General features: G+C 41.1%; 3 protein-coding genes across 6 annotated transcripts in view; 1 reads left to right on the top strand and 2 right to left on the bottom strand.

The window, feature by feature from the left end:
- The window catches only part of LOC309720927 (heparan-alpha-glucosaminide N-acetyltransferase), a 28,149-nt gene extending 18,971 nt beyond the window's left edge, over window positions 1-9,178 (bottom strand). Inside the window, exons 1-5 of one of the 3 annotated variants that reach the window (XM_082558167.1) lie at window positions 9,056-9,178; window positions 6,370-6,395; window positions 5,982-6,076; window positions 2,038-2,159; window positions 1,090-1,205 (exon numbers count right to left, since the gene is read on the bottom strand). In XM_082558167.1, coding sequence (XP_082414293.1) covers window positions 1,090-1,205; window positions 2,038-2,159; window positions 5,982-6,076; window positions 6,370-6,395; window positions 9,056-9,066 — 370 coding nt within the window. In that variant the 5' untranslated portion in view covers window positions 9,067-9,178. Of the gene's footprint in view, window positions 1-1,089; window positions 1,206-2,037; window positions 2,160-5,981; window positions 6,077-6,369; window positions 6,560-9,055 lie in introns of those variants that run through there. The other 2 variants (XM_082558168.1, XM_082558166.1) reach the window with 2 other exon arrangements.
- pcbd1 (pterin-4 alpha-carbinolamine dehydratase/dimerization cofactor of hepatocyte nuclear factor 1 alpha) lies at window positions 7,248-13,397 on the top strand. Of its 2 annotated transcripts, none has more exons than XM_082558177.1 (5): window positions 7,248-7,372; window positions 8,076-8,207; window positions 8,304-8,384; window positions 9,186-9,274; window positions 11,706-13,397. In XM_082558177.1, exons 1-5 carry the CDS (start codon window positions 7,370-7,372, stop codon window positions 11,758-11,760), a joined length of 360 nt encoding a protein of 119 aa, XP_082414303.1. In that variant the 5' UTR covers window positions 7,248-7,369; the 3' UTR covers window positions 11,761-13,397. The 2 variants fall into 2 exon arrangements, with proteins under 2 accessions (XP_082414303.1, XP_082414302.1); XM_082558176.1 differs by lacking the exon at window positions 11,706-13,397 and adding an exon at window positions 9,417-10,386 and having other exon boundaries at window positions 7,249-7,372.
- A 1,949-nt stretch (window positions 13,398-15,346) lies between these two features.
- Window positions 15,347-24,262, bottom strand: sgpl1 (sphingosine-1-phosphate lyase 1). Its single transcript, XM_082557398.1, has 14 exons — window positions 23,974-24,262; window positions 21,319-21,484; window positions 20,828-20,895; window positions 20,381-20,528; window positions 20,152-20,231; window positions 19,793-19,921; window positions 19,345-19,433; window positions 19,138-19,246; window positions 18,955-19,053; window positions 18,722-18,868; window positions 16,925-17,163; window positions 16,681-16,827; window positions 16,478-16,598; window positions 15,347-15,624 (listed from the first exon to the last, which is right to left on the bottom strand). Exons 1-14 carry the CDS (start codon window positions 23,983-23,985, stop codon window positions 15,481-15,483), a joined length of 1,698 nt encoding a protein of 565 aa, XP_082413524.1. The 5' UTR covers window positions 23,986-24,262; the 3' UTR covers window positions 15,347-15,480.
- Between the last annotated feature and the right edge of the window lie 672 nt (window positions 24,263-24,934).

The raw sequence follows: 24,934 nt of genomic DNA, 5'->3' as shown, positions 1-24,934 counted from the left end.
GATGCCATTTTAAGCCGAGCTGAATCCACACAAGGACATCCACTCTGAACAAAGAGCGGTCACTTAATCTCCTCGGAAAAGTCATGGCATCTCTGGTGTCCATTCATAAAAACACCACAAAGCTCTCAGCGCATGAACCACATTAGAGCTCAGCCACAGACATGCTCGCTCCATCAGTAACCGTTGGTATAAATAGAAAATGAATGGTAGACACTGAAACAACTGAATTAATTTGAGTTCATTGATGTATAAAAGTCGAACAAAGACTTAATAGGAGTCGATCCTGTAGATTTCCTTGTAAGAATTAAGGGCTCTGCAGGTGACTTGTGGTCTGTGGTGTGATACAGAATACACTACTAACACGATTAAAGGGTGCATTTGATAGCAGCTTCACAGAAACATATGCTTAAAGAAATGATCTCATGCTGCTCTGTGGCCAATCAATCTCAGACACTGAAGTAAACTTTTAAAATTCCCTAGCAGAGCACCTCATACCTTTCTTGAGCTGCTGACCAGACCGTTACTTAAGGTGAACAATTCCTATGGGGAGTTTGTATAATCACCGGTCTGTGGAGCTAATGGAAGATCATCATACTGTGAGAGGTGCAGTCACACTGACCATAACAGATAATGGCTACTTGGCCTTAAAAGTCTGATCTACAACATAATCTGCAATATTGTTAAGTAGTGTGTGCATTATGGAGAGAGGCGCTTTCAAAATCCCATTACGCCCTAATCCTTCCACACTCCCTAATGTATTACCCACAATGCTCTACGAGCCAGAAGCAGGCCTTCAAAACAAGCAGAAAAGCTTTTCTTTTATCCCTTTTCAAGAAAGCGAGTCTGATCTGATCAATACACATCATGTCCCAAGAGATGGATGAGAACTGCTGCTCAGTGGATGTGGACAAAAGCAGTGATTCTCCTCTTTGCTGACTCAATTAATGGGATCAAAGGCTTGGCTGGAGTTTGCAGACAGGTACCTTTGCTGTCACTGCGCCCTCACAGCTGAATCCCAGCAGTGTCGGTCAGGGATTCAAAACATGGAAATTTGTCCTCATGTATTTTTCAGTAGTGCTGCGTACTTACGCAGATAGGCATTATTTGGTCTTCTATCCACAATGTGAGTGCAGCTGCCATTATTTGCATCTAGGGTGTAAATCCAAATAGAGTAGTGACCACCTTCCTCATACGTTTGACTCCATCTGCATGGAAAAACAGTGAAATAGTCACAAAGTCTTAAAAGCTCCTATTTGATGCCCGGTTAAACTGTTTTCTTTAAAAGCACATTGCTGCTCTCCTGCTGCAGTAGCACAACTATAAAGCTCAGGAGCACCACCTAGTGTCTGAAGGCTTAAAGTGCATGCCCCTGTCTTCTCACCGTCTCCAGTTTCAGGCCCCAAAAAAAAACATCCCTGTGCAAGACTCGCTCATATTGATCCACTGTTGGGATGACATACTAGCTATCACTTGGAGTGTTTTTTTCAAACTGGGAAAAGTAAATCAATAGCAACACAGGCTGGTTAGAGACCTCAGCATTGATTTAAGAAGACCCAGCCCTTTGAAAGGACATAAAAAGCACAAAGGCTTTTCATGGTGCACCATCTCTTAGAGGTGGCCCCAAAATAGAAAGCTTTGCCCTCCTGTGTGGGATGTTCTGGGTGTTTATACATATTAGATCTGTCCTAACTGTTTAACATCCCAGCTGATTCTTCCCCAGGACATGTGGCTTTCAAGCTTTAATGAGCCCTTTTCATCAATATTGGAATGTCAGGTCTTATTAACCCCAAAACAGCCTGTGATCAATACACTGTGAGGTGGTTTAAGGGAGGGCATAACTCAGGTCCAGAAAATGGGTCAGGGTTACTCCTCCAACCCTGTAAATAATTTCACAGGCTGCTGATGCAATCATGTCACCACACTATATTATATCTTAAAACAAGAGCAATGCACTTTCACAGGCAAACAAGCAAACGAGAGACAACTTGCATCTAATTTGTTTTAAGTACCATCTTGAACAAATGTTTAACTTGTTACCTGCAAAAGGTTGCATTCCTGGTTTGTGATTCCACTTGTACTGTCAGAGTAAATTTGGTGCTGATTATTGCAGAAGCATTATTGTTGTTGGGTTTCACTGTGACCAAATGTTGGTACAAACACTGAAAAGCAAAACAAATAAATAATAATTAAATGGGCCTAGCATTAACTTAATAAAAATGAATAATTGTTTGTAAGTAAAAGACTAATTTGATTTAATGATTTAAAGGAATGTGCAAAAAGGGAAAAAATAGTACAATTCAGACAAGCTAGAAAGTCAATATTTAATCTTCCTTTAATCTTCAACACAGTCTGAACTTCTAGCTTCCTTGTAATTTCTTTAAGTAGTCTGTTGGAAGAGTTCTTGAGGCTTCCTGAAGGAAATTGAAAGCTCTTCTTTGGATGTTGGCTGCCTTTTGGTCTTTTCTCTGTCAAGATGATCCCACACTGCTTCAATAACGTTGAGGTCCGAGCTCTGAGGAGGCCAATCCACGACTGCTAGTTTTGCACCGTGTGGTTTTTCTATCCAGGTACGCTTTTACAGCGCTGACACTGTGTTGGGGATCATTGTCGTGCTGGAAAATGAAACTGTTGCCCATGCGATGCTTTCCACATGGTGCTGCATTGCGGATCAAAATTTGATGATTCTTTTTTGTGGTCATAATTCCATAAATTTTGACAAGACAACACTATCGACTGAAACGCAGGCTCAACTAGGATTTGGACAAAATTTGGATTCATCACTCAGTAAGACCTGTTTTTGTGTAATTTGGCATTCCTCAGCCTTTCCTCTGTTTCTTTTCTTGGATAATTTTTTCTAGACAGCCAGCCTTCCATTAAAACAATTTCTCATAAAACTCCTTCTTCTTCCTTTTCTGTCCCCCACTTGTCCAGTTTCCTTACACTTTTTAAGAACATGGAGCAATATGCCACGTTTCCAGCTAATAGCTCTGGGAATCACCTTGTTGATTTTTATGAGAGGATGCTATTAACAAAGTGCCTAAAGATTAAATTTAAAATTGATTCTTTGTCTGTCTTTGCCTGTGTAGACACAACACTGGTCCATCCCTTGAGTTAAGTGCCTTTTATATGCATGCATGATTCATAGGTCAGTGTTAAGTGGTTTAACAAACAAAACACATTCCTCTGGAATTGGTCAGGACTGAAAAAGAGTGAAAAAGCAGCCAATGTCCAAAGAAAACTTCAGAAGGCCTGGAGAAATATTGCTCAAGAACACTTTAAAACATTGCAAGAAAAGTCTGGCTTCCTGGAAGCAAAATATAAAGAAATGACAGGTGGCTCAAAAACAGTTGCACAGTAAAATATAATTAAAGGTTGGATGGTAATATAATGTGCAGAGCAGTGAATTTACAAGCCAAGACGGCCTACGTATAAACAATAGGTCTCCTCATTGACAAACTAAGTTGGGAAACACCCAGTGATAATTCCTTTCCAAGACTGTATGGAGCAGAGGTGGGACCAAGTCATTGTTTTGCAAGTCTCAAGTAAGTCTCAAGTCAAGTCTCAAGTAATGTCAGGCAAGTCAGAGTCGAGTCTCAAGTCACTGGTGTAAAAGTCCGAGTCAAGTCACAAGTCTGAAACTTTGAATTTCAAGTCCTTTCGAGTCTTTAAAAAAAAAAAAAACGAAAAAATAATGTTGCAGTTATGCTAAATGTAAATATTAGACCATGTAATTTTAAAATCTGTGTTTTTCTCAACACATGACAAAATAGTGAACTTAGAAAATATACACAAATTGTGAAATTGCACCTCTTTAAAATGCAGCTCAATTAAACTTAGCTCCAAGAATAATTTTCACCGACAGTTCTGAGATAAGCTGCATGTTATTCTTGGATGCGGTTGTAGGACCGGCTTTAAAATCGCATGACAAAAATATCATACACATTAAAAAAAACTGTATCACCAACGTAGCCTGGACAACATTTGCTAGTTAGATGAAGTCAGCTATCTCATCGTAGCATATTTATATGCATATTTATAATTATACGGTTCTTGGTGTGAGTGCATACACTCATGAAGTTTAGTAACTTCCGGTCACTGCAACAAGCCCAGGTACAGTTTACCGACGGATGGGTGCAGGACCTTGAAATGCACCGTGTAGAACGAAAGACCATCGTACGTATCATAAGTTTACCGGTCTCACAAATTGTCGTCATAAATACACATTCGTTAACCGTTTATTAATAGGACCTTTGAGCTCAACGGTAATTAATTAGTAGTGGAAATAATTTCTGGTAGCGTTACAGAAATGTAGCAGTGACAACAATATTGTATGCTGTAATCACCGCGCGGATAGGAGGCGGCTGGCTTGACCGCGGCTCACAAATGACGGCTCACTTTACCGCAGTCTGTAATCGCACTGGGCAATTAGTGATACAAAAAACCTGTTTTATCCTGTGAATAAAAGTATATGTTTTTGTCAATGTACCATAATAACAGAAGCGAAACGCAATATTGTGTCAGGACAATTCACTATTTATGCACAATAAATAAAGGAGCATAGCGCGACAATTTCTGTTCAGCGCCAGACTTGCTTGTAACCTATATCACTAATTATGTTATGAAAATGACGTATTAACTACTAAAAAACACTGACCTTCGTGTAAATGCTTGGAGCAGACTAACCTGTGAGCTGGAGTGTTCTGGGACGTTATATTTGATCTTTGAATGGCTGCAATCCAGACCACCCGTCGCGTCTTTGTTACTTCGGAAACATGGCTCGAACAATTTCTCTTCAACGACGTAATCCGATAACAACCGATCTCTTTACCCGTCGGCTTCCCGTGGCTGTCATGCGACCGGCTATTGCAGTTAATAATACAACAGCTTCTTGACATTTTTGTGTTTCTTTTTATCGCTGTTTAACTGATTTTAATTGAAAGCCTGCGTGCGCTAGTACCGCTTGCCACGAGTTCCCAGAATCCTTTGCGGTTCTACCCGTGAATGACGTCACATTTTCAATCTCTATATAATATGCATGTTAAATTTTATATTTGGGGTGAAATATCAAGTCTTTTCAAGTAAACCGGTTCAAGTCCAATTCAAGTCCCAAGTCATTGGTGTAAAAGTCCAAGTCAAGTCACAAGTCTTACAACATTTTTTCAAGTCAAGTCTAAAGTCATAAAATTAATGACTCGAGTCTGACTCGAGTCCAAGTCATGTGACTCGAGTCCACACCTCTGGTATGGAGTGAGTAATAGTGTTACGGTTTTACAGGGCAATCATAGAAAGCTTATTCAATATGAAATTACAGCATGGTTTAGTAATCTAACAATGCACTAAAAAAGCATGGCTGCAAATGAATTTTCAGAAATGAAAAAATACAAGTCCATACAGAGCCTGCCTAAGCAGGTACTTTACTTGTAACATCCTCTCGTCTCAGGATTCAAACATTTGACATGAGGAAGCATACTCAAGGTTCAAAGTTCAAAAGGTATCATATGTTCCAGCCTCCATTATGCTGCTGAACAGCAGTGTTAAATTATTCAAGGAACAGCACATACTTGGACTTTAAGCACTAAATTTTTCTTACTTTATGCTTGTCTTGTTTTTTCATACAGGTTTATCTGGTTTTACGTATATTCATATGTCTCGTGATGTTTTTATGATGTTCCCTTTACGTTTCCTGATGTCTTTAATAATTCATGGTTGCTTTTTCCAGCAGTAACTGTAGCGCTGTACCCACAGCACATTCCTCTCAGAGACAATCAAGCTCATTTTATAACAAAGGAGAGAAAATCACACATTTCCCTTATGTGAAATTTGACAACAACTTCACAGTGAATTACAATGTTTAACTTTACTGCATCTGTATGTTTGCTAAGATCAGTTTGCGTGACTATAAACTTTTTGAGGAACTGAAAGCGATTTTCCTGCTGATGCTGTGTCTTAATAAAACCACAGTGACGGTGGATATTCTTTACCTTGTAGCAGTAATCTGATGTGTAGGAAGCATGCACTTCTTCAGTCAGCTGGTTATGAAATATGAGCAAAGCCTGATCCATTTTCAGATGAGAGCCTGCATAGATTTAACACAGGCCTGATTTATTAGCTGAGAGTTCTCTTGGACATTATAAAGACAAGATGACAGAACATGGCATCTAATCACTATCACCACTGTGAGCGTGACACTGACTAAATTCCCATACTGACATGTCCATTTGTTGTAATTCAATTCAAACCAGAATTAAGGAGACCGAACAGTGACTTTCACAAGAAGATCAAAAGAGTATAGACAGTACAGTTTTTGCTGCTACTACCAGGACATTTGTGCACAGATGCCTTCACCAGAGCGATCCCCACCCTCCTCACCATTTTCGATGTGTCCTCCGATGCCGCTGGTAAAGAGGATTAACAAAGTTAGACTTGCATGTAGCAGTGTCCCGGACTCCATGTTTCTAGCCGTAACCAGCCTTGTCTACTGCTCATCTTTATAACTCTCACAATATAACCTGTGGTCAAAGGGCAGTATGCATACGTAATTGTTGGTTCCCTTTTCATGTGCTGTTTTGTGCTTACATTTAAGATCACATGTAATCATTGTCATGATTTGACATGAGGGATGCTAAGTAAAATCAGACTAATAATCAGTGAGTTTAAAACGGTCACAGGTATGTATCTGTGGCTCTGTATTAATGCCACAGTCAGCAGACACTCTCCGTTTCACCCCAGTCTAATGGTTTTGTTCTAAATCACAGCTAACTAAATGGCTTTAGCAGCGCTCTCATTTCCAGGTCCAGTCAGCTGTTAAATGCTGATCTCCTGTCACATCCTCTCCCTGTTTTCATTCCATTAACCACTTCATTTCTCTGAGCGCTCACAGTGACAGATGAGTTCACCGGGGCAATCTAACAAGAGCGGGTTGTTAACCTTTGACATGAACTCTGGTAAGCTGAAGAGCCAACCTCCTTTTTAAATCTGATGTCAACTGGAGAAAAGACATTAATATCAGCAGGTAATTATTCTTAGGATTAAGTTCATGTTTGATATGTGTGCATAAAAGGTACAGTGTCTTCTCTCTTCACACAGCAAACACTGCTGCACTGGCCTTTGTGCTGAACCGTGCTACAATAGCTGGCCTAATGCATGCCTTGTGCAACAGATGATAGTTTATGATTAAACCCATGCTGATAGGTGGTTGAATAGCTTAGCAGCAGTGAGGATTTTTGCTCAGGCTCCTGCAAGGGCAGCTAGGCGGGGACCATGAATGGATTTATTCCAGTTGCTCTCACTGGCTCCCACAGCAGATTTGCATCTGTGCAACAGGCTGCTGGAGCTGAATCTCCCCTGTGCATGAAAAGCCTCTGCAGACATGGTGAGTACACAACCTTTCTACACTGTCTCCCACATGGAGCTGTTGACATTTCCTCGCTGTCACAGGTAGCACTCTGCTCTACATTATAAGATTTCATTGCAGACTGACATTTCAGGTTTTCAAGCTAGATAAATACAATAAAGTGTCATGCATGCTAACATGAGTTTGGAGGAGGAGAGATGTTCACAGCAAGCCACGGTGAGGTTTGTTTGAAGTTTGAGGTTTTAACCAGCGGTAATCGTTTCTGTAGTGCCCATTCATGCCACAGATCGAGCAGATTAGACCGTTGCTATGATACCTGTTGATGTCACTGCTCGGTCTGAGGCTCTGGTCCTGACATCTGTCTGCTCTGCTGGTACATAATTGTGACTGCTCAGCTAGGGACAGAGCGTTCATGTGTAGATTGTGCAATAAAATGCTATCTATTTGGACGATGTTATGCAATGTTGACTCTGCAGGGCTGAATGAAATAAATTTCACTTTGAACCTGTGTTGTGACCCTGCATCATGTGTTAGAGGAAAAGACCAACCACCACCACCCCCTCTCCACCACCACATGCCTTTGAACCAGCTAGATTTTTAAACTAGGAATGTGGCCTCTCATTGTTTCCAGATGGTTTCCTCTACAACCAATCAGAGTTTGTGTTTGTGAAACTGCCCCTCTCAAATCTGCTGCACTGTTCCCTCTGCTCTGTCCTCACAGGCTGGTAAGGTCCAAGCTCTGACTGAAGAGGAGAGGGCCCACATACTCCCCTTGCTACGCAACGCTCAGTGGGTGGAGGTCGTTGGACGAGATGCTATTTACAAAGAGTTTATTTTCAAAGACTTCAATCAGGTTCTTGCATCATTGTCAAATATCACTTTTAAACTTAAATGACCCATATAACCGCTCTACCTTTTTATTTTAATTTTTGTATTTCTCCCCCTCCAGGCTTTTGGCTTCATGTCCAGAGTGGCTTTACATGCAGAGAAGTTGGACCACCATCCTGAGTGGTTCAATGTCTATAATAAGGTACGCAAGCCTAATAATATATGAAAATAAGATTACAGCCTATGGGGTGGGGGTTGTTTTCCTGGCACTGTGGACAGCTGGCTTTTGTTACTATAGAAAAGCCCAACATTGGGATCATGAATTAGCTTCAAAATGACCTCTCTTAAATGTCATTTTTGCCTTAAAACAATAAAGAACATGTGTTTTTTGTTTTTGAATTTAAAAAGTATTATTTATTTTTTTAACCCAGGGTTAGGGGAAGATGGGATAAGTAATTTTCACCCAAAGCTCTAAAACACCAGATACCTAGTCGACACCAAATGTCAGGTAAACGACTAGCTAGCTGTGAACCGTTTAAAGATGGCAGCTGCAGGTCTCTTCGTCGGGAATTTAACCCATGACTGTGTCTGAAAATTGTGCTAACAGACTTTTCTCAGCGTCAAATGTGTAACCGGTTAATTACATCCATGTTACACGGCAGCCAATTTAGCATGAAATTGTAATTTAACACAGGTGTTACTAAACGCGTGTCTTGTGTAGGCACGAGCCCTAATTAATGTGATTAATACCACGTGAGTTTCTCATTTCCAAGTCAAAATGGCTTTTGCTAAACTTGCAGTGTTTCCTGTTGGGCACTCAGGGTGTCGTCTGGTTTTGTCAAAACCTTAAAGGACACTTTCCCAGGGTCTTACCTTGTGCTCATGCTTCACCTGTAATGACTCCATAACAAATGGCGGCAAAGCTCTTTGTCGAGTGGTATTTTGAAGAAAACTCATTCAAATTTGCATTGATTCACCACTTTGTGCATTCTCCTTAACGCAGGTCCAGATAACTCTCAGCACGCATGACTGTGGAGGGCTGTCCCAACGTGACATCTCTTTGGCCACCTTGATTGACCAGGCATCTCTAATGTGAGCAGAATGTCACCGGTCAAGGCAGAGAAAACTAAAGTGCTCTTCACATGGGTTTTTATTTAAAGGGGGGTGGTAATTATAAGCTTAAGGAAATGGTATAAATTCCAATGGTACATTCATCTTTCTGTCCCAACTATAGGCCCATTCCTGCCAGAGCGCAATGGAGCGATGCTCCGCCAAGTTCTCAACAAGCGAAGAAATAAAATACTGTAATTGAACTAATCTGGCTTAAATTTAAACGTCATTAAAGAATATCTAATGATCCAATAAACCAAACTGTATGGTCAAAGCTATAAAACTGATATTTGCAGCTTATTGCGTATCTGTTTGGAGTTCCCAGTCAAACTTTTTTGGGGGGCAGCATCGTATTTAAATAAATCGTACATACACGATTTACTAAGTGTATGTGTATACAATTAACTTCAAACTGTGCTGAAATTAATACCGGGAACACGTCTGACAGTAACTGTGTTACATTTGTTTTGCTCCAAATGATGAGGGTGCTAAAGCTTTGGCTGTCACACAACCATAAGGATGGTTAATACAGGCAGCAAGTTCATTTCTTGACAGTGATCTGAAGGGTTCGCGATGTTTCAAGGTGTTGGTCAGGTTTCCAATCAGACTGGTCCATCATCACATGACGTGCAGAGAGGAAAACAGTAATGTGCGCATGCAGCACAGTAACTTCATTAACTGGGAGTATGGTCAGGTCCTGACCGTAAATGAGTTTGTGTTCGTCTACACCGTATTGTACCGCAGTCAAGTGAGCCCTCACATACGACGTCACAGTCAAGATAGCCGCACCTAAAATGTTGTTGCACTATTCTTACGCATATTACGGTACGGGTGCCGAATGGCTTAGAAACGCGAGTTTTCTGTATACTGGCGTTTCACGATTTTACTGCTCAATCCACTTCGACTTTTGAAATATTAGCAGTTGATATATAACAAATTACTTTATGATTCTCACACTGCACATTAAAAATAACAAAAAATGTTATATATTCTGTAAGAGTTGATAACATATACAAAGCATTGTCTTCTCACTATACTGTACATTTCTGTTCACATGACCTTATGCCCAACTAAATAAAAATTGCTGTACTGTATTTTTGATATTGTGGGGGGTTTTGTGTTGTTGTTTGCTTTGGGGTTTTTTGTTACAAGAAAATTGTTTGAGGTGCCGCTAATATTTCACTGGATTCTTCCTCTGAGTTACCTCCACTCTTCCTCCTCTGCCTCACAGCCCAAATAATTTTACAGTTTCAGAGAAAATTAACAGTAAACTCTACTCAAATTACATTACAATATTCTCATCTTTGAACTGATAATACAGGGAAGCTGTAAGAGGTGACGCCAATATTTCACTTGATTCTTACTCTAGGTCATCCTCACTCTTCCCACTCCGACTCACAGCCCAATTAACTGTATGGTTTCAGAGAAAATTAACTCTACCCAATTTACATATTCTCAACTTTCAGCTGATATTACAAGGAAACTGTAAGAGGTGATGCCAATATTTCACTGGATTCCTACTCTGGATCACCCTTCCTCTTCCTGCTTACAGCCCACTGAACTGCCCACAGAAAATTCTACATAGAGAGATAGACAGATGCTGTATTTATCCTGCCACATAATGAAGAGTTATTGTACACTTTTACAGAGAGAACAATAGGAATGATTTCCTGAAGTGTTCTTCATGGCTTAAAGTTTGAATCAGTTAGAGGGAGGAGCCGTGCTTCTTTACAAGGGTGGAATGGAGCAGGTGTGATGGGTTGTCCATAATTTTAGTGACCTCTGACCCTTGCTGACTCAAACTCCTCCAAATTCTCACCATTGGTGTTTCTAACCTTGCAGAATAATTTGTTCTTCCATTTGAGATTTCATTTACTTTATCAGTTGAAATTACAAGTTACAGCGCGCTGGGCCTCAAATCAAATCACGTCCATCAGCAGTTTGAATATTGTGAAAAAAGAATAGCATATATGTACATTATGGAGTGCACAGTGTTGAAGTTCCGGTAGGTGAGAGCGAGGCGTCTATGAAGTGTCACTGTTCAGCAGTCCGATGGCCTGATGAAAGAAGCTGTCCTTTAGTCTGCTGGTTCGGGACCGGATACTGCAGTACCTCCTGCCTGACGGAAGTAGTTTGAACAGTGTGTGACTGGGGTGACAGGAGTGATTGATCCTCCCTGCTTTCCTCTGACAACGCTTCTTGTACAGTCATGGCCAAAAGTTTTGAGAATGACACAAATATTAGTTTTCACAAAGTTTGCTGCTAAACTGCTTTTAGATCTTTGTCTCAGTCGTTTCTGTGATGTACTGAAATATAATTACAAGCACTTCATACGTTTCAAAGGCTTTTATCGATAATTACATGACATTTATGCAAAGAGTCAGTATTTGCAGTGTTGGCCCTTCTTTTTCAGGACCTCTGCAATTCGACTGGGCATGCTCTCAATCAACTTCTGGGCCAAATCCTGACTGATAGCAACCGATTCTGTCATAATCACTTCTTGGAGTTTGTCAGAATTAGTGGGTTTTTGTTTGTTCACCCGCCTCTTGAACAAGTTCTCAATGGGATTAAGATCTGGGGAGTTTCCAGGCCATGGACCCAAAATTTCAACGTTTTGTTCCCCGAGCCACTTAGTTATCACTTTTGCCTTATGGCACGGTGCTCCATCGTGCTGGAAAATGGATTGTTCTTCACCAAACTGTTGTTGGATTGCTGGAAAAAGTTGCTGTTGGAGGGTGTTTTGGTACCATTCTTTATTCATGGCTGTGTTTTTGGGCAAAATTGTGAGTGAGCCCACTCCCTTGGATGAGAAGCAACCCCACACATGAAAGGTCTCAGGATGCTGTTGGCATGACACAGGACTGATGGTAGCGCTCACCTTTTCTTCTCCGGACAAGCCTTTTTTCAGATGCCCCAAACAATCGGAAAGAGGCTTCATTGGAGAATATGACTTTGCCCCAGTCCTCAGCAGTCCATTCACCATACTTTCTACAGAAGATCAATCTGTCACCGTCAACGGCGATGGGGGTATGTGCTTCTCTACACATCTGGAAGTCTACTATCTAGCACACCTGGATGTGAACCAGCGGTCTGCTTCACAAAAAGGATGCCCCTCTTAGCAGCCAAAACAGTTTTATACCACAACAAAAACAAGTATTAGTATGACTATCTTCTGGATAGTGACGCGGCGGTCCTGCCATTTCCCCCTGTGGATCTTCTCCTCCACTCCGTCCACGTCTCAGCTCGTTTGCATCTGCTACTTTCCTGGAAAAAAGAAAGAAAAACACCTCCCTAGCCAAACCTGGATTATTAATATTATCTAGCAATTCTTAGCCGGTTATTTTGTACCTATAATGAACAAAAATATAAACGCAACACTTTTGCTCCCATTTTTCATGAGCTGAACTCAAAGATCTGAAACATTTTTTACTCACACAAAGGACCCATAACTATCAAATATTGTTCACAAATCTGTTTAAATCTGTGTTAGTGAGCACTTCTCCTTTGCCGAGATTATCCATCCCTGCCCACAGGTGTGGCATGTCAAGGTGCTGATTAGACAGCATGAATATTGCACAGGTTTCCCTTTGGCCTTTTATTGTGGGCGGTCTATGTCGGAACTGGGTTGACGACCAGGCCGCACAATCTTCATATCTGGGCCTCATCTAGTATCCAGAAATCCAGCTGTTACACACACATCTCAGGTTTTTACTTCTCTGGAGGAAACACACCACCTGCCTCTCTTGAACAGCTGTCTCAACAAGATCACACACCTTCCATCAGTTTTAACCGGTTACAAATTCACTTATTCTGCAAGGAAAAAAGCGAGGAACAGAGAGAGCAGGAGGGAACCTAAGTTGAAACTGTGCACAGACGACTTTAAGATTTGTACATAAAGGCAATCTAACATTTGATCGCGTGATCAGTGACAAATGAATAAGTATGTAAACTGCCACTATGTTTACATGCTCCGCTTAACGTGGAAATGCGTGTGGTCGGTGCTCTCTGGTAGTTCATCACATAGCACCACACCTCTGGTCCCAACATGTGTGTTGTGTACTAAGTGTTTTTCAACTTTGTCATTAAAATGATTTTTCCCCCGTCACACTGTTTCCTGTTGTAACTTAAAAAGACGACTAAGAAATGATTTGAATCCGTTTTATTGAAAACATCACTGTAGAGCCATCTGCTACAGTCAGCTAAGCCCAATCCCCGTTGTTGGAAAGGCTGCAATGTCAGCACAAGGTCAAACACATCATTGCTACATAATGTCACTGCCAGTGAAGATTTACTGTGCAGACCTTCAGAGAATCTGTTACAGGGTTATCTGTGCCAGCTACTGCCTAAAACAACTTACGTAGAGTTCTTGAACATTCAATCATCAGTTTGTAGTATTTCTTCAATGCAATAGGATTAGTCCTTTTTAATTTTTTGTATCAGCATGGCTTTCCGCACCTTATTACTGACAACAGTATTTCAGGATGAAAGCATGGACACACGATGGTATGAACTTTTACTGTTAGCTGGATTGTTTAATCAGTCTTTAAACCAGGCACTGGCTACAAGATGGGAAATTCTTGCACGTGTGAGACTAATTACATTCATGCCAAATCTCTTCAAAAAGCTCCCAGTAAATAAAAACAGTTGAAACACAAACGTTGACAAAAAGAGTCAAATGAAGCAAAAAGGAGCGGTCACACAAATGCTTAAAATTTACTAATCAAGGCTGATAAGTTGTCATTCACTACAATGTTTCTGCTAAACATGTAGAGCATTCCCATTTGTTACACTTCATCAAGGAGAAGTTACATATTGCACAAACATGGAACTAAATTCAAGGAATTTTCAGCAACGTTAGATGAAAGCTCGTGAGAAACAGAGAGCAAGGTCCTTTTGGTGTTACAGTATGCATTGTTAAGTTATCAATCTGTGAGTAACATATCCTGCTGAGTAGATATTTACTAGAATACATCATGTCCACAGTCAGTCAGGGCAAACAGCTGATTTCTCCCAAGTTTAAAGAATCTCCATCTGTGGATCGGTCACAGCGGAGATGTTCCCTTTCAGTGTATTTACAAACACTTTAGTGCAGTCGGTCAAATGCCCCAAATGCTGTAACGCTTTTGTTATGTGAGAAATGGAAAACTGACGCCCAGTTTGAATGGGTTTCACTGGATGAAATAATGACGTTTGCATTTAGTGGAAACTGAGGTAGATTGAATTAGGACACAAATTATTACAACGAGGTGACACACAGGTGACTTTGCAGAATACAGAGGAATAATTGAGTTTCTGCTACTTGATTATCCAAGTAACTGATAAGTAGCTGGAGAGCTTTGGATATCACTAGCCTCTTTCAAAATATTAATGCCCCTATTCTCTCTTATTAAAATTAAGAGTTTTAGTGGATATTAATAACATTAAAAACTCCCATTCCCACCGTCTATGATACCAACCACAGTAGATGAACCACAAATGAAGGTAAATGAGTGCTAACAAAACAAGGACATACATGTTCAGGCTTGCAGATAAATTCTGGTTTCAAGTGATGTACATATTAACCTGATATGTAGTTTTTAGGGCATTGCAATGCTTTTACATTAAACCACCCTTTTGATGATAATACACAGGCATGTACAGCCAGTTCAGAGCAGTGCATCAGTTTATAAGCTACAGGCAGCACAGCGATTCTAGCACATTTTGAGCTTTCGAGTAGTTTGTTTTTGCAAAGTCGTCGTGGACAGTGAAGTGAAGCGGTGACGGCATTGAAATGTTCTGGTATTTTAAAAAACTGAAAGGTTTTACTATGCAATCAGTAGATATCATGACAGACGTGTATTAAATGAAAGCTAAAATCGAAATGAAATGTAAAACAGAAAAAACAAACACATTTCCTCTACATAATTTAAAATCAAATCAGAGGTTAAAACTCGTTTGGACCCATTTAGGCGCAGTGTTACAAGGAATTTCCCTCTAGGCTGATTAGAATGACAATGGCTTGTGCTTCAAAGATTGCTGCAGATGTTTGTTTTTATATATATATATATATATATATATATATATATATATATGGTGCAGGTATGCAAGATAAGGCAACCGTTGAACGATTTAAAAATCAGAGCTCTGGGAGGAGGCGAGAGCGTTTCCCTGCATGCAGTGTTGTCGGGCCAGGAGGGACCAATCCCTTTTCAGTGGGCTTTGCCGTTGCCATTCATGTGGCTGATGTTTGACTTGGTCACCTCAGTGCTGTAGAGACAGTCCAAGAAACCTCGGGAGATCTCCATGACCAGGGATCTATCTGGGATGGCCTGGGCCATGCCGTAGATCGCTCCCTGCAAGAGCAGGAACATAAGTGAGCTTACAAACATCCAGACACATCATCCGTCTCCTAAAACAGGTTTTCTCTTAGCTATATACTTTCAGACGCAGAAGGCAGCTGCATTAATAAAAAAATTCCAGTTAAATGGCAGCACAGATGTTACTGTTTTTGTTTGCTTTTGTTGCATTTGGATTCATATAACCTCTTGTACCTCTCCAATGTGATGAGTGAACTGACTGAAGAACAAATGAAACTTGAGAAACTAACTTCTAGTTATATGGAATTCACCTTAATCTGCAGCAAGATCTGTTCTCAGTGTTAACTACGCTGCTGACAAACCTGTCGGGCACAGTGCTGCTTGTCCCACGTGGGTGGAGTTTAAAAGCTGGCACACAAAATAGCTGCTTGTGTCGACTCAAATCGAAGGTTTTATACAGCAACAATGCAAAATGCCACTTCCCTTCCCAAAATACCCACAGAATGTTAAACCGAAAAGAAAGCTAAATACACAGCACTCAGCATGATTCCTCTCCAGTGGCTACACTAGCGAGCACTACAAAGGTGAAGTCAGCTTGATTTGAATGATAAAGGTATAGTTTGGATCTACAGTAATATGTAATCTCCCTTGGTTTCCTCCTACAGTCCAAAGTCAGGTGAAGTAGCTGAATAAGGTATGAATTTATCTATATGCAGTAGGCTCAGACTGTGACCCTGTCATTACAATAGGATTACAACATCCTGTCATGGATCATCAAAGCAAAACTGTGATGTAATGATAAAGAAAGATTGGTGTCTTTGTGTTATTTAAACTTCTTAAAAAACCCACATGTTAATGATGACTATGTAGATAAGTAAACCAAACTCACCATTCCTGTAGTTTTCTCTTTGGGGTTCTTCATGATGATGGCGACCTGCTCTTTGACATCACGAATAAAGTGATCAGCGACCCCTGGCTGAGTGTGCAAAACTGTGCAGCAAATGTGGATGCTGTGAAAGCAACGATTGTGAGGTGTAAATATTTATCATGCCATCACATTTACTGAGACGTTATCGTTTGTTTTACATCTACCTGGACGGGTACTGCAATGTGTTCAGATTCCAGCCCTTTGACGTCAGTGCGTTAGACAGACGGAAAATATCAAAATCATCCGAGCCGATGGCCACCACCGACACCTCCGGATCCCCAAACACAAACACCCCTTTAATCTTGCGGATTCTGACAAACAGAGAAGAAGACAGAAGAATTTTAAAGAAGATAATAAATTACAGACTCTGTAATTTATTATGTTCAGTGTAACAAGTCTGTGTCTTACTCTGTTTTGATCTTGTGAGCTGTGCTGACGATCTTCTTGGTGGCATCTACGTAGCCGTTCTCTCCCATATACATCATGGTCGCCCAGCAGGCGGCGATGATTCCTCCTGGCCTGGAGCCCGCTATAGAGGGTGAGGCATAGATCCCCCCTTGCCAGTCAGCAGCTACAAAGTATTGGTACTGACGGTACTTTTTATCGCTGTAGAGGATCACTGAGGAACCTTTGGGGGCGTAGCCATACTGGAGAGAAACGTAACACATGCACACAAGGTGCAGAATTAAAACAAGCATATCCCTGTACATACCACACATAGAACAATCTATGTGTGGTATGTATATATACACTAGAGATGGCACGTTACCACTTTTTTATGTCCGATACCGATATCATAAATTTGGATATCTGCCGATACCGATATGAATCCGATATAGTGTTTTTTAATCAACAAAACTGTTTTTTTAAATATCTTGCTGCATTTTGTATAAGTTCATACTCAAGTTTAAAACAACAACTACACTAAAGCTATTCTGTTATACCTATATGCAAAAAAAAAAATTTCATAGTTCAGCAATACTGATCAATCTAATAAACTTAAACCTACACCATCCTCCCTATTCTGGTATTTTAAAGAGTACTTAGCATAAATATTAAGCAACCTAACTAATAGGGTTCCAACTCCCAGCAACAACAAAAATAAATAAATAAAAAATAGGGAACCACCCCTCACGCTCCACCTCATGATGCTTAATCGACGTAATCAACCTTAATTTGATGCAGTGTGAAAAAAAATGCACAGAAATCAATTATTTTTCAAGAAATATTAAATAGATTCAACATCTTTCTTCAACAAAATTGCAGACTGCACAGATGGTACCTTCCCAAAGGAAAAAGTACTATAGCTTACTAGGGTATATTAGACTTAACAGTTACTATATACAATAACGGACTTCTATACATTTTACATCAGATTAAAACTTTGGGTGTAAGATTCAGATAAATATTAAATAATTAAAAGCTCGACATTTTAAATGAGAATAAGAAAGAAAAGTATGTCTTTGTGCCCTCTTTTCCCTGTTAATGCCCTATCGGCCCCCCTGGCTAAACTTTGCTAGATCCGCCCCTGCACAGTTACCAGCGTCAGCTACGTAGAAAAAGATCCTCGAGTAGAAAGTAATATTAAATACATTCTAACAACAGCTTATCAAGCTTAAACGTGCTGCTGTTGTTCAGCCGCTGGTTTCCTCTTTCTGGTGCAAAGTGGGCCAAAAGCAAACTAGAGACACGGACTCGCGACAGAAAAGCCGATCAGCTGATCGTTAAGCAGTTTCATGATTGAAGTAGCAGCCAGAAGAGGCAGTCGCTCTATATATCGTTTGGTAAGCTTAACGCAGGAATGCTTTACAAACATTCAGAGATGGACTTACACACTTGCTTTACTTCTCTCGGGGATAACTTTGTCGGAGATGAAATGCCAGGTTGCTAGCGAAGCTCCACATGCTATCCAGACCACCGACAGGTCCCGCATGCCACAGCCGCTCTATCACGTGATGCATACTGCTCCGACGTGCTAACGTTCTGAGGTGAGTTACGGCGTGTTGCAAGTTTTGTGAGGTGCTTTCGTGATATTTAATGGATCGGATTACATTTTTTATTTTTCTCCGATATCCGATCCAGTAATTTAGGTCAGTATCGGACCGATACCGATACGTAATATCGGATCGGTCCATCTCTAATATACACACACATGTATATTGTTCTAGAAAGATTTGATCTGAAGGCTGTTCAGCCACTCCTTACCTTGTGTGTGTCTGCAGAGATGCTGGTAACACCTTTTACCCTGAAGTCAAATGGGGCGAGTGGGTAACCAGCCTTGGCCATGAACACAATAAGAAAACCACCCAGACAGGCATCCACATGCATCGGGATGTTGTAGCGTACAGCCAGCTGCAACACATCGAGAGAAAGTGTGAGGGATTTGACTTCCCAGTTTTTGTCAACAGTACATATAAAAAAAATGGTGCACTTCTAACCTTGGCTACTTCCTCAATGGGATCTATGATTCCATGAGGAAACTGGGGAGCTGAGCAGACAAGCATGGCTGTGTTCTTGCTGATGGCTCTCCTCATGGCCTTGAAAGAGAACAAACAACACTGGAATAAATAATGCCTGGAAACAGAAGTCAGCACATGCTGTCTACGCGTGTTCTCGCTCACCTTCACATCCACTTTCATAGTTTTCTTGTCGAGAGGAATGTGAACCAGCTTCATCCCAAAATAATGTGCCGCTTTGTCAAAAGCTGCGTGGACGCTCACAGGTGCAAGGCTGCGGAAACAAAAGCAGGACACGAAAATGATTTCATGACTTTCTCTGGCAGGAACAAGCCTTGACACGGACCCTGTGTCCTGTAAAGCTCGGCTTACATTTCAGGGTGTTTGACGCCTCGCTCGTATGCGATGTCTCTGTATGCTTTGCAGGCCATCAGTATGCTCTCGGTTCCTCCTGAAGTGACCTGCACAAAGGAGCGGCAAGGATAAGACAAATTCAGTCCACCTTTTCTAAATGTAGGGATAAAGGTTTGTGCATCGGTCTGATAACAGAGTTGCAAAAAAGAAATCTTTGGGATCACCAGAATTTCTTCACTGATCATAAAAGTGGTCAGATATTCAGCAAAGTCTCATTATAACTTTTCATGACTTTGAGTTACAACACAAACTGCAATTTTATTTCTTTGTATTTCTATTAAGGAGACTAGACTAGAAGTGGGTTTTAAATTGTCCCTGTCTATTATTATTATTGTATAACTGTGACGGAAATCCTGCCGATAAAGAAAATCCTTTTCTTGCAAGTGTCTACTGTATGGTGACTTACTGTGCCACAGGAGTTAGGCCCACCATGGAAGAGTGTGCAAGCCATTCTGACAACCTCTGCTTCCATCTTCCGTACGCCAGGAAAAATGTCTGGGTGGAGTGGATTGCTCCATGCAAAATCCCCATATACCTAAAAATAACCCCAAACAAACAAACAAATGAATGACAAAAGTAGTAAAGTGTTGCATAAACTGCAAACCTCAAACCAGGGTGAAACCAATGTCATCGAAAGGACCGACCAGGAAATGAAATCAAAAAAATTACTTTGTTACTGTAAAAACTCCAAAATGTATTCAAGCTTGACCCTGGCCATTAATGCTTGGAATGCCAAAATCTGCAAATGTATACAGAGATGCATACCTTCACTAGGAGGTTGGTCAGTGACTCATCACCCCAGTACACTGCCCCAGAAACCAATCCCTTATCCCACTTCACCTCATCTGCAACAAAAGATTGAGTCTTGAGAAACCACTGGCTTTCTCAAAGATATTATCCTTTTGAAAGATAAGTAGACAAGTTTTCTTATCAGCAATGAAGATTAGAAATACTGATAAAGAAGCAGGAATCTCAGGGCTGAATGAGGACTTACTCAGGGTGTCGTACTCCTTGATTTTCTCCATTACTTTGGCCTGAGAGAGACCTTTGGAGGGAAGCTCTGTGGTGTAGCTCATCCCCTCCTTGAGGGTAAATAGACTAGCAGACATGTCATCCAAAGCCTTGTTCAGCTGGCTCTGGATCTGATACAAAGAGAGGACAGAGTTACTTTACAGGCACAAACAGCAGTAGAGTAACGTAACCCATAACCTAAAATGGATATAGGAGAAGTAACAGTATTGCTGACTGAACAGAAGTAACCACATGTTATCACGAGAGCATCATCTTAATCGTGCCAAAGGTCTGTCATTCCCACCCATCCCCCTCCATGACTTTGATATGCAGTCATCCAAGAATGACTCATAATAACCCCAGACACTCGTCAGCACACACCAGAAGGGGGGAAAATAAAAAAGGGAAGAGATTTACCACTGATACTTACTGCCCCGCCAACGAAGGGTATTTTTCTGATGAGTCTAAAGCACTGCTTCTTGATTCGTGATGTCAGACCTATTAACCAGAAAACACAAGGCAGCAGCTGTGGTGAAATGTTAGCATGCATGCATCCACAAATATTAAGCAGCTGACTGTGACCCATAATCATACGTTAAGGGAAGGCGTAGTCACGAGCCCCTTTCACTCTGCTCGCAAACACACTAAAGAGCTAGATTTTTACCAAGAAGCCACACTCTGACCTTTCCCTCTCAGAGAGCTACAGATGGCTGGCTCTGACCTACTCGCTGAGGAATTTAAGCACCGATTCATTGGAAGATCTAGAAAGTCGAGACAAATGATGGCTTTGCTCGGTTGTGCCGCAATTCCAGATAGTGTGCACTACATTAGCAGATGGTTACCTGATTACATGCGTTATCTCAAGTCTCAAAGACTCTAGTAGGCCTACTTTGGACCCATTCTTATTGTGTGAAAGATTACTTTCTTGCTGGAAGAGGAAGCCTTTGACCCATAGTGCTCCCACTGTGGTGATCACTGTCACTCCGATGATCTGCCACGGCTCCAGATGGGCACAGCGCGAGTTCACCTGCTGCCGGCCCTCCTCCAAATACAGCAGCACCATCTCCTTATACACCTCCAAGGCACTCTGGACATAGAGACACACAATATGCATTACAAGAGAAGTGCAGAGCAACCATCAGCTTTTCTCTAACAACAATCTGGATTTACAGAAGGCTCAAACTATTCAGTCAACAGCACTCATGTTTCCTGTGATACAGATCTCTTACACGACTATGGTGATATGGGGAAGCTACCACTGAGTGCCATGTATTGAGAAAGTTAGTCACTGTTTGACAGCATAATGACTGCTTTCCTGCAAAATGAGGTAACAGTTAAATTTCATCTCACTTAATCTGAATTTTTTTTTTTTTTTTAAACAAGACACATGACTTGTGACTGTGCAATAGGAGCAGATGTACAGGCATCCAGTAAAACACTGCAGGTCAGGCCATAAACCATCAAAGACAGTGACTGACAACACATCCAATTACTTTAAGGGAAAGTAACTAATCTTTCAAGTGCGAGTACTTACTTTTGAAGACATTGCCAGACCTACAGATCCCACCCCCACACACTTTAAACGCACTCGGCACTTTTCCTGACTGTCAGGTGAAGAGACAGCCAACACTCGGTACACCAGGTGAAAGTGAGAGAACACGTTCAGCGAACTGTAGATCTACAAGCAGACTCCTCCCACTAGTCACATAACACATCGAGCCCATTAAGGTAATCAGTCATGATTAGACGAGACGGGAAAGACTGAGCTACAAATTTACGATGAGGTATAATTTACGTCTCTTTCAAAGCACGATCACAGGTGAATACTTTCCTGTCAGTTCAAATGCGCATGTAATGATTTAGCCCGAGGAGATCTAAGTGAGCCTTAATCACAGTGAAGTGCCCGTCAATGGGATTGCATAAGCGCAGCAAATTTGTCTTTGCATTATCTCCCTCACAAAGTCTTTTTACAACATAACAGCAGGCAGTTTGATCGTGAGGACTTGCCACCTCAGCTGCAATAAGAAAGCTTAAGGTTCAACAGCAGTATCTTAACTAATCACAATCTGTTCTGCCACAGCAAAAATAACACAATGAGGCGAGTCCTCTTAGTGCGACGGAAAGGCCGTTTACTGTGTGAAAGAACAACCTAAGATGTTGCCCCCCCCCCCCATTAAATCCTAGGTAAAGGGTTGTTAGTGAGCCATGGGAGTCCTACCCCCTGACCAGACAGCAGCTGCCATACCTGCCTGTTTTGGACAGCCTGTTCTCATACAGGTTTAGCAAGATCAGCTGCAAAGAGCTGACTGAAGCAACAGAAAATAAGCAACTAACATATGTTGAATGGGAAGCTTGACTTGAGTCATGACAGGCATGTAATTTAGCACACCGCCCACATTTGATTGCTGTCACACATCTGTCAACTAAACAAATAAATAAATACATGAATAAATAAATAAAGATTAGATCACTCCCTTTTTTGACTCTACTTCAGCCTCAGATCCCACACACACAGCTTCCCCTCAGGAAAACCTACACCAGGTTCACACAAAGCCTCTTGTACTAGTTTCGTGCTACTCCTTGTTGAACAGTGGACACCCATTCTTTTGCTCAAACCCACCCTATACAACATTTAACTATTCTTCTAATGAGACCTTTTGTTGTTTCAAATGGGAGGTCATGTTCTCGTGGAAATATACTGGGCGTGAGGTGGTTGCTCCTGGATACATGAAGGAAAAAACAGTCAGCTTGCTAAAACATCACCAAAGCTCAGAGAGATGAGGAGATCACTGAGGGGGGAGAATAATTACAGATGTGGCGTCTGGAAATTTTTTATTTAAACCTCTACAAAGCCTCCAGATTGCCACAGTATCAAACGATATTTAGGTCAACATCAAAAGTATGTTTTTTGTTTTGTTTTTTTCCCCCCTTGAGATAATTCTTCTCTCTCCTGTGATGACCTGAAGGAGCTCAGAGTGATTTCTGCCCGGACAGCAGATCTGTTTCAGACCAGCTGCCATGTCTTTTGTCTGCCTCTGATTACTTCAATTAGAAAGAAAGAAAAAAAAAGCACTGCTTGCACAACCTTAAACAACTCTCCCGTGGGACTACTAAGAGTAGTGCTTTGTTTAAACTTCCTGCAGGTTTATGTTGAACAGGATTTCTACTTTTAGACAGAGGCAGCCACAATAAACAATAGTGAATGAGCCGCAAAACACGCACACAAAGAGGAAGGATCTTATTTTATTAGACTTTAAACCAATAAAAGTGCACCATGAACCTGTAGTTACATCTTGTATACCATCTTTTTATAACAGGGCCAAAAAGTATCGATGAAGATTAAATGTTTCCTGAAAAACAACCATATGTCTGTAACACGAAGCTCTCATAACAAGAGTGCCTGCCAGTGTTTGTGGACTCGGAGCATCCCTCACAGGAAAACAACTCGGGCCATTAGCTCACTTCAGTACTGATAAACAAGTCTGCTTCTTCGGGCGTCCTGAAGCCGCACTGTCATTGTCCCGTCTGCTACACTGCCTGTAACGTGAGACGGAGAGAAAGTACAGAGACACCTACCCAGTAGTCCATGTTCTCGAGGCAAACTGTCACCGAAAGTTCCCTTTATTTAGCCTGCTTCTCGGGGAAGTCACCTCCAGCAGCCTTTGCTATGAGTCCTCTGCTCTCATCTACATGCTACTACCAAACACAGCAGCAAGCTAACCCTGATTGAGGAAGTCACAAATACACTCGCGTATAACTGCACGCGGTCTGCGCATGTGTAGATCTGATGATGCTGTGCCGCTGTGAAATCTTCCAATCTACCAGGCACCGCGTGCTTTGTAGATCTTCTCTCCGAGTCGCAGGAACGTCGCACGTTTTCACACCCACAACTGGATGTGAAATGCTGCGTTCAGAGACGCCACGTAAAAGACAATTTGCCGTCATGTGAGTCCAGTAATGCCATGGAAACCATCGTATTTATTGAAATATTTACGCCTCGAGTCAGTGACCTTTACCCCAGAAATGTTTGACAAGCAGACAACAAAGTACCTTTTCGTAATAAATCTTAATTTATCCACATTTATTCAGATGTATGACTGTGCATTGCTCAGATCATTTCGGCATTTCAGTTTTGTTCAGCGGAGAACAATCAATTTTTTGGCAACCTAAAAAAAAAAGGTATCTAAAAACATATATTACTAAGGGTCACATTCTCTGATTCTCAGATAATTATAAAGACAGATAATGGCTCTCATTCCTTGATAGACACGTTCTTGTTTACAACTGGATCATAATCGTTTACTTTTATTCTACTTAAAGTATACATATTTTAACATCAGTGAACGCCTCATTTAGCATTTTGTGTAACAAGACGAAATTCTGTCTAGAAGGGAAAACAGCGCCGCAGAGCTGCCGGGTACTGTAACTGCACATCTAAATACACTATTTTTGAGTGGGATATCTTCTTTTGGAGACAATTAAAAAAGTAGTTGTACAGCTGCCGTTTTATTGATAAAATTAAATTGATCGTCTTAAA

Source organism: Aulonocara stuartgranti (genome assembly GCF_965226115.1).
Source record: "Aulonocara stuartgranti genome assembly, chromosome: 13".
NCBI lineage: Eukaryota > Metazoa > Chordata > Actinopteri > Cichliformes > Cichlidae > Aulonocara > Aulonocara stuartgranti.
This window is presented reverse-complemented; position numbering and strand designations above follow the sequence as displayed.

What these genes read in the sequence shown, in the direction of transcription:
- sgpl1 (XM_082557398.1), bottom strand. An exon ending in GGCCTAACTCCTGTGGCACA is followed by an intron (nt 19,434 to 19,792) that starts GTAAGTCACCAT and finishes TCCTTTGTGCAG; the next exon opens with GTCACTTCAGGAGGAACCGA. An exon ending in ACATTGCAGTACCCGTCCAG is followed by an intron (nt 16,599 to 16,680) that starts GTAGATGTAAAA and finishes TTGCTTTCACAG; the next exon opens with CATCCACATTTGCTGCACAG.
- pcbd1 (XM_082558176.1), top strand. An exon ending in TTTTCAAAGACTTCAATCAG is followed by an intron (nt 8,208 to 8,303) that starts GTTCTTGCATCA and finishes CTCCCCCTCCAG; the next exon opens with GCTTTTGGCTTCATGTCCAG. An exon ending in GGTTCAATGTCTATAATAAG is followed by an intron (nt 8,385 to 9,185) that starts GTACGCAAGCCT and finishes TCCTTAACGCAG; the next exon opens with GTCCAGATAACTCTCAGCAC.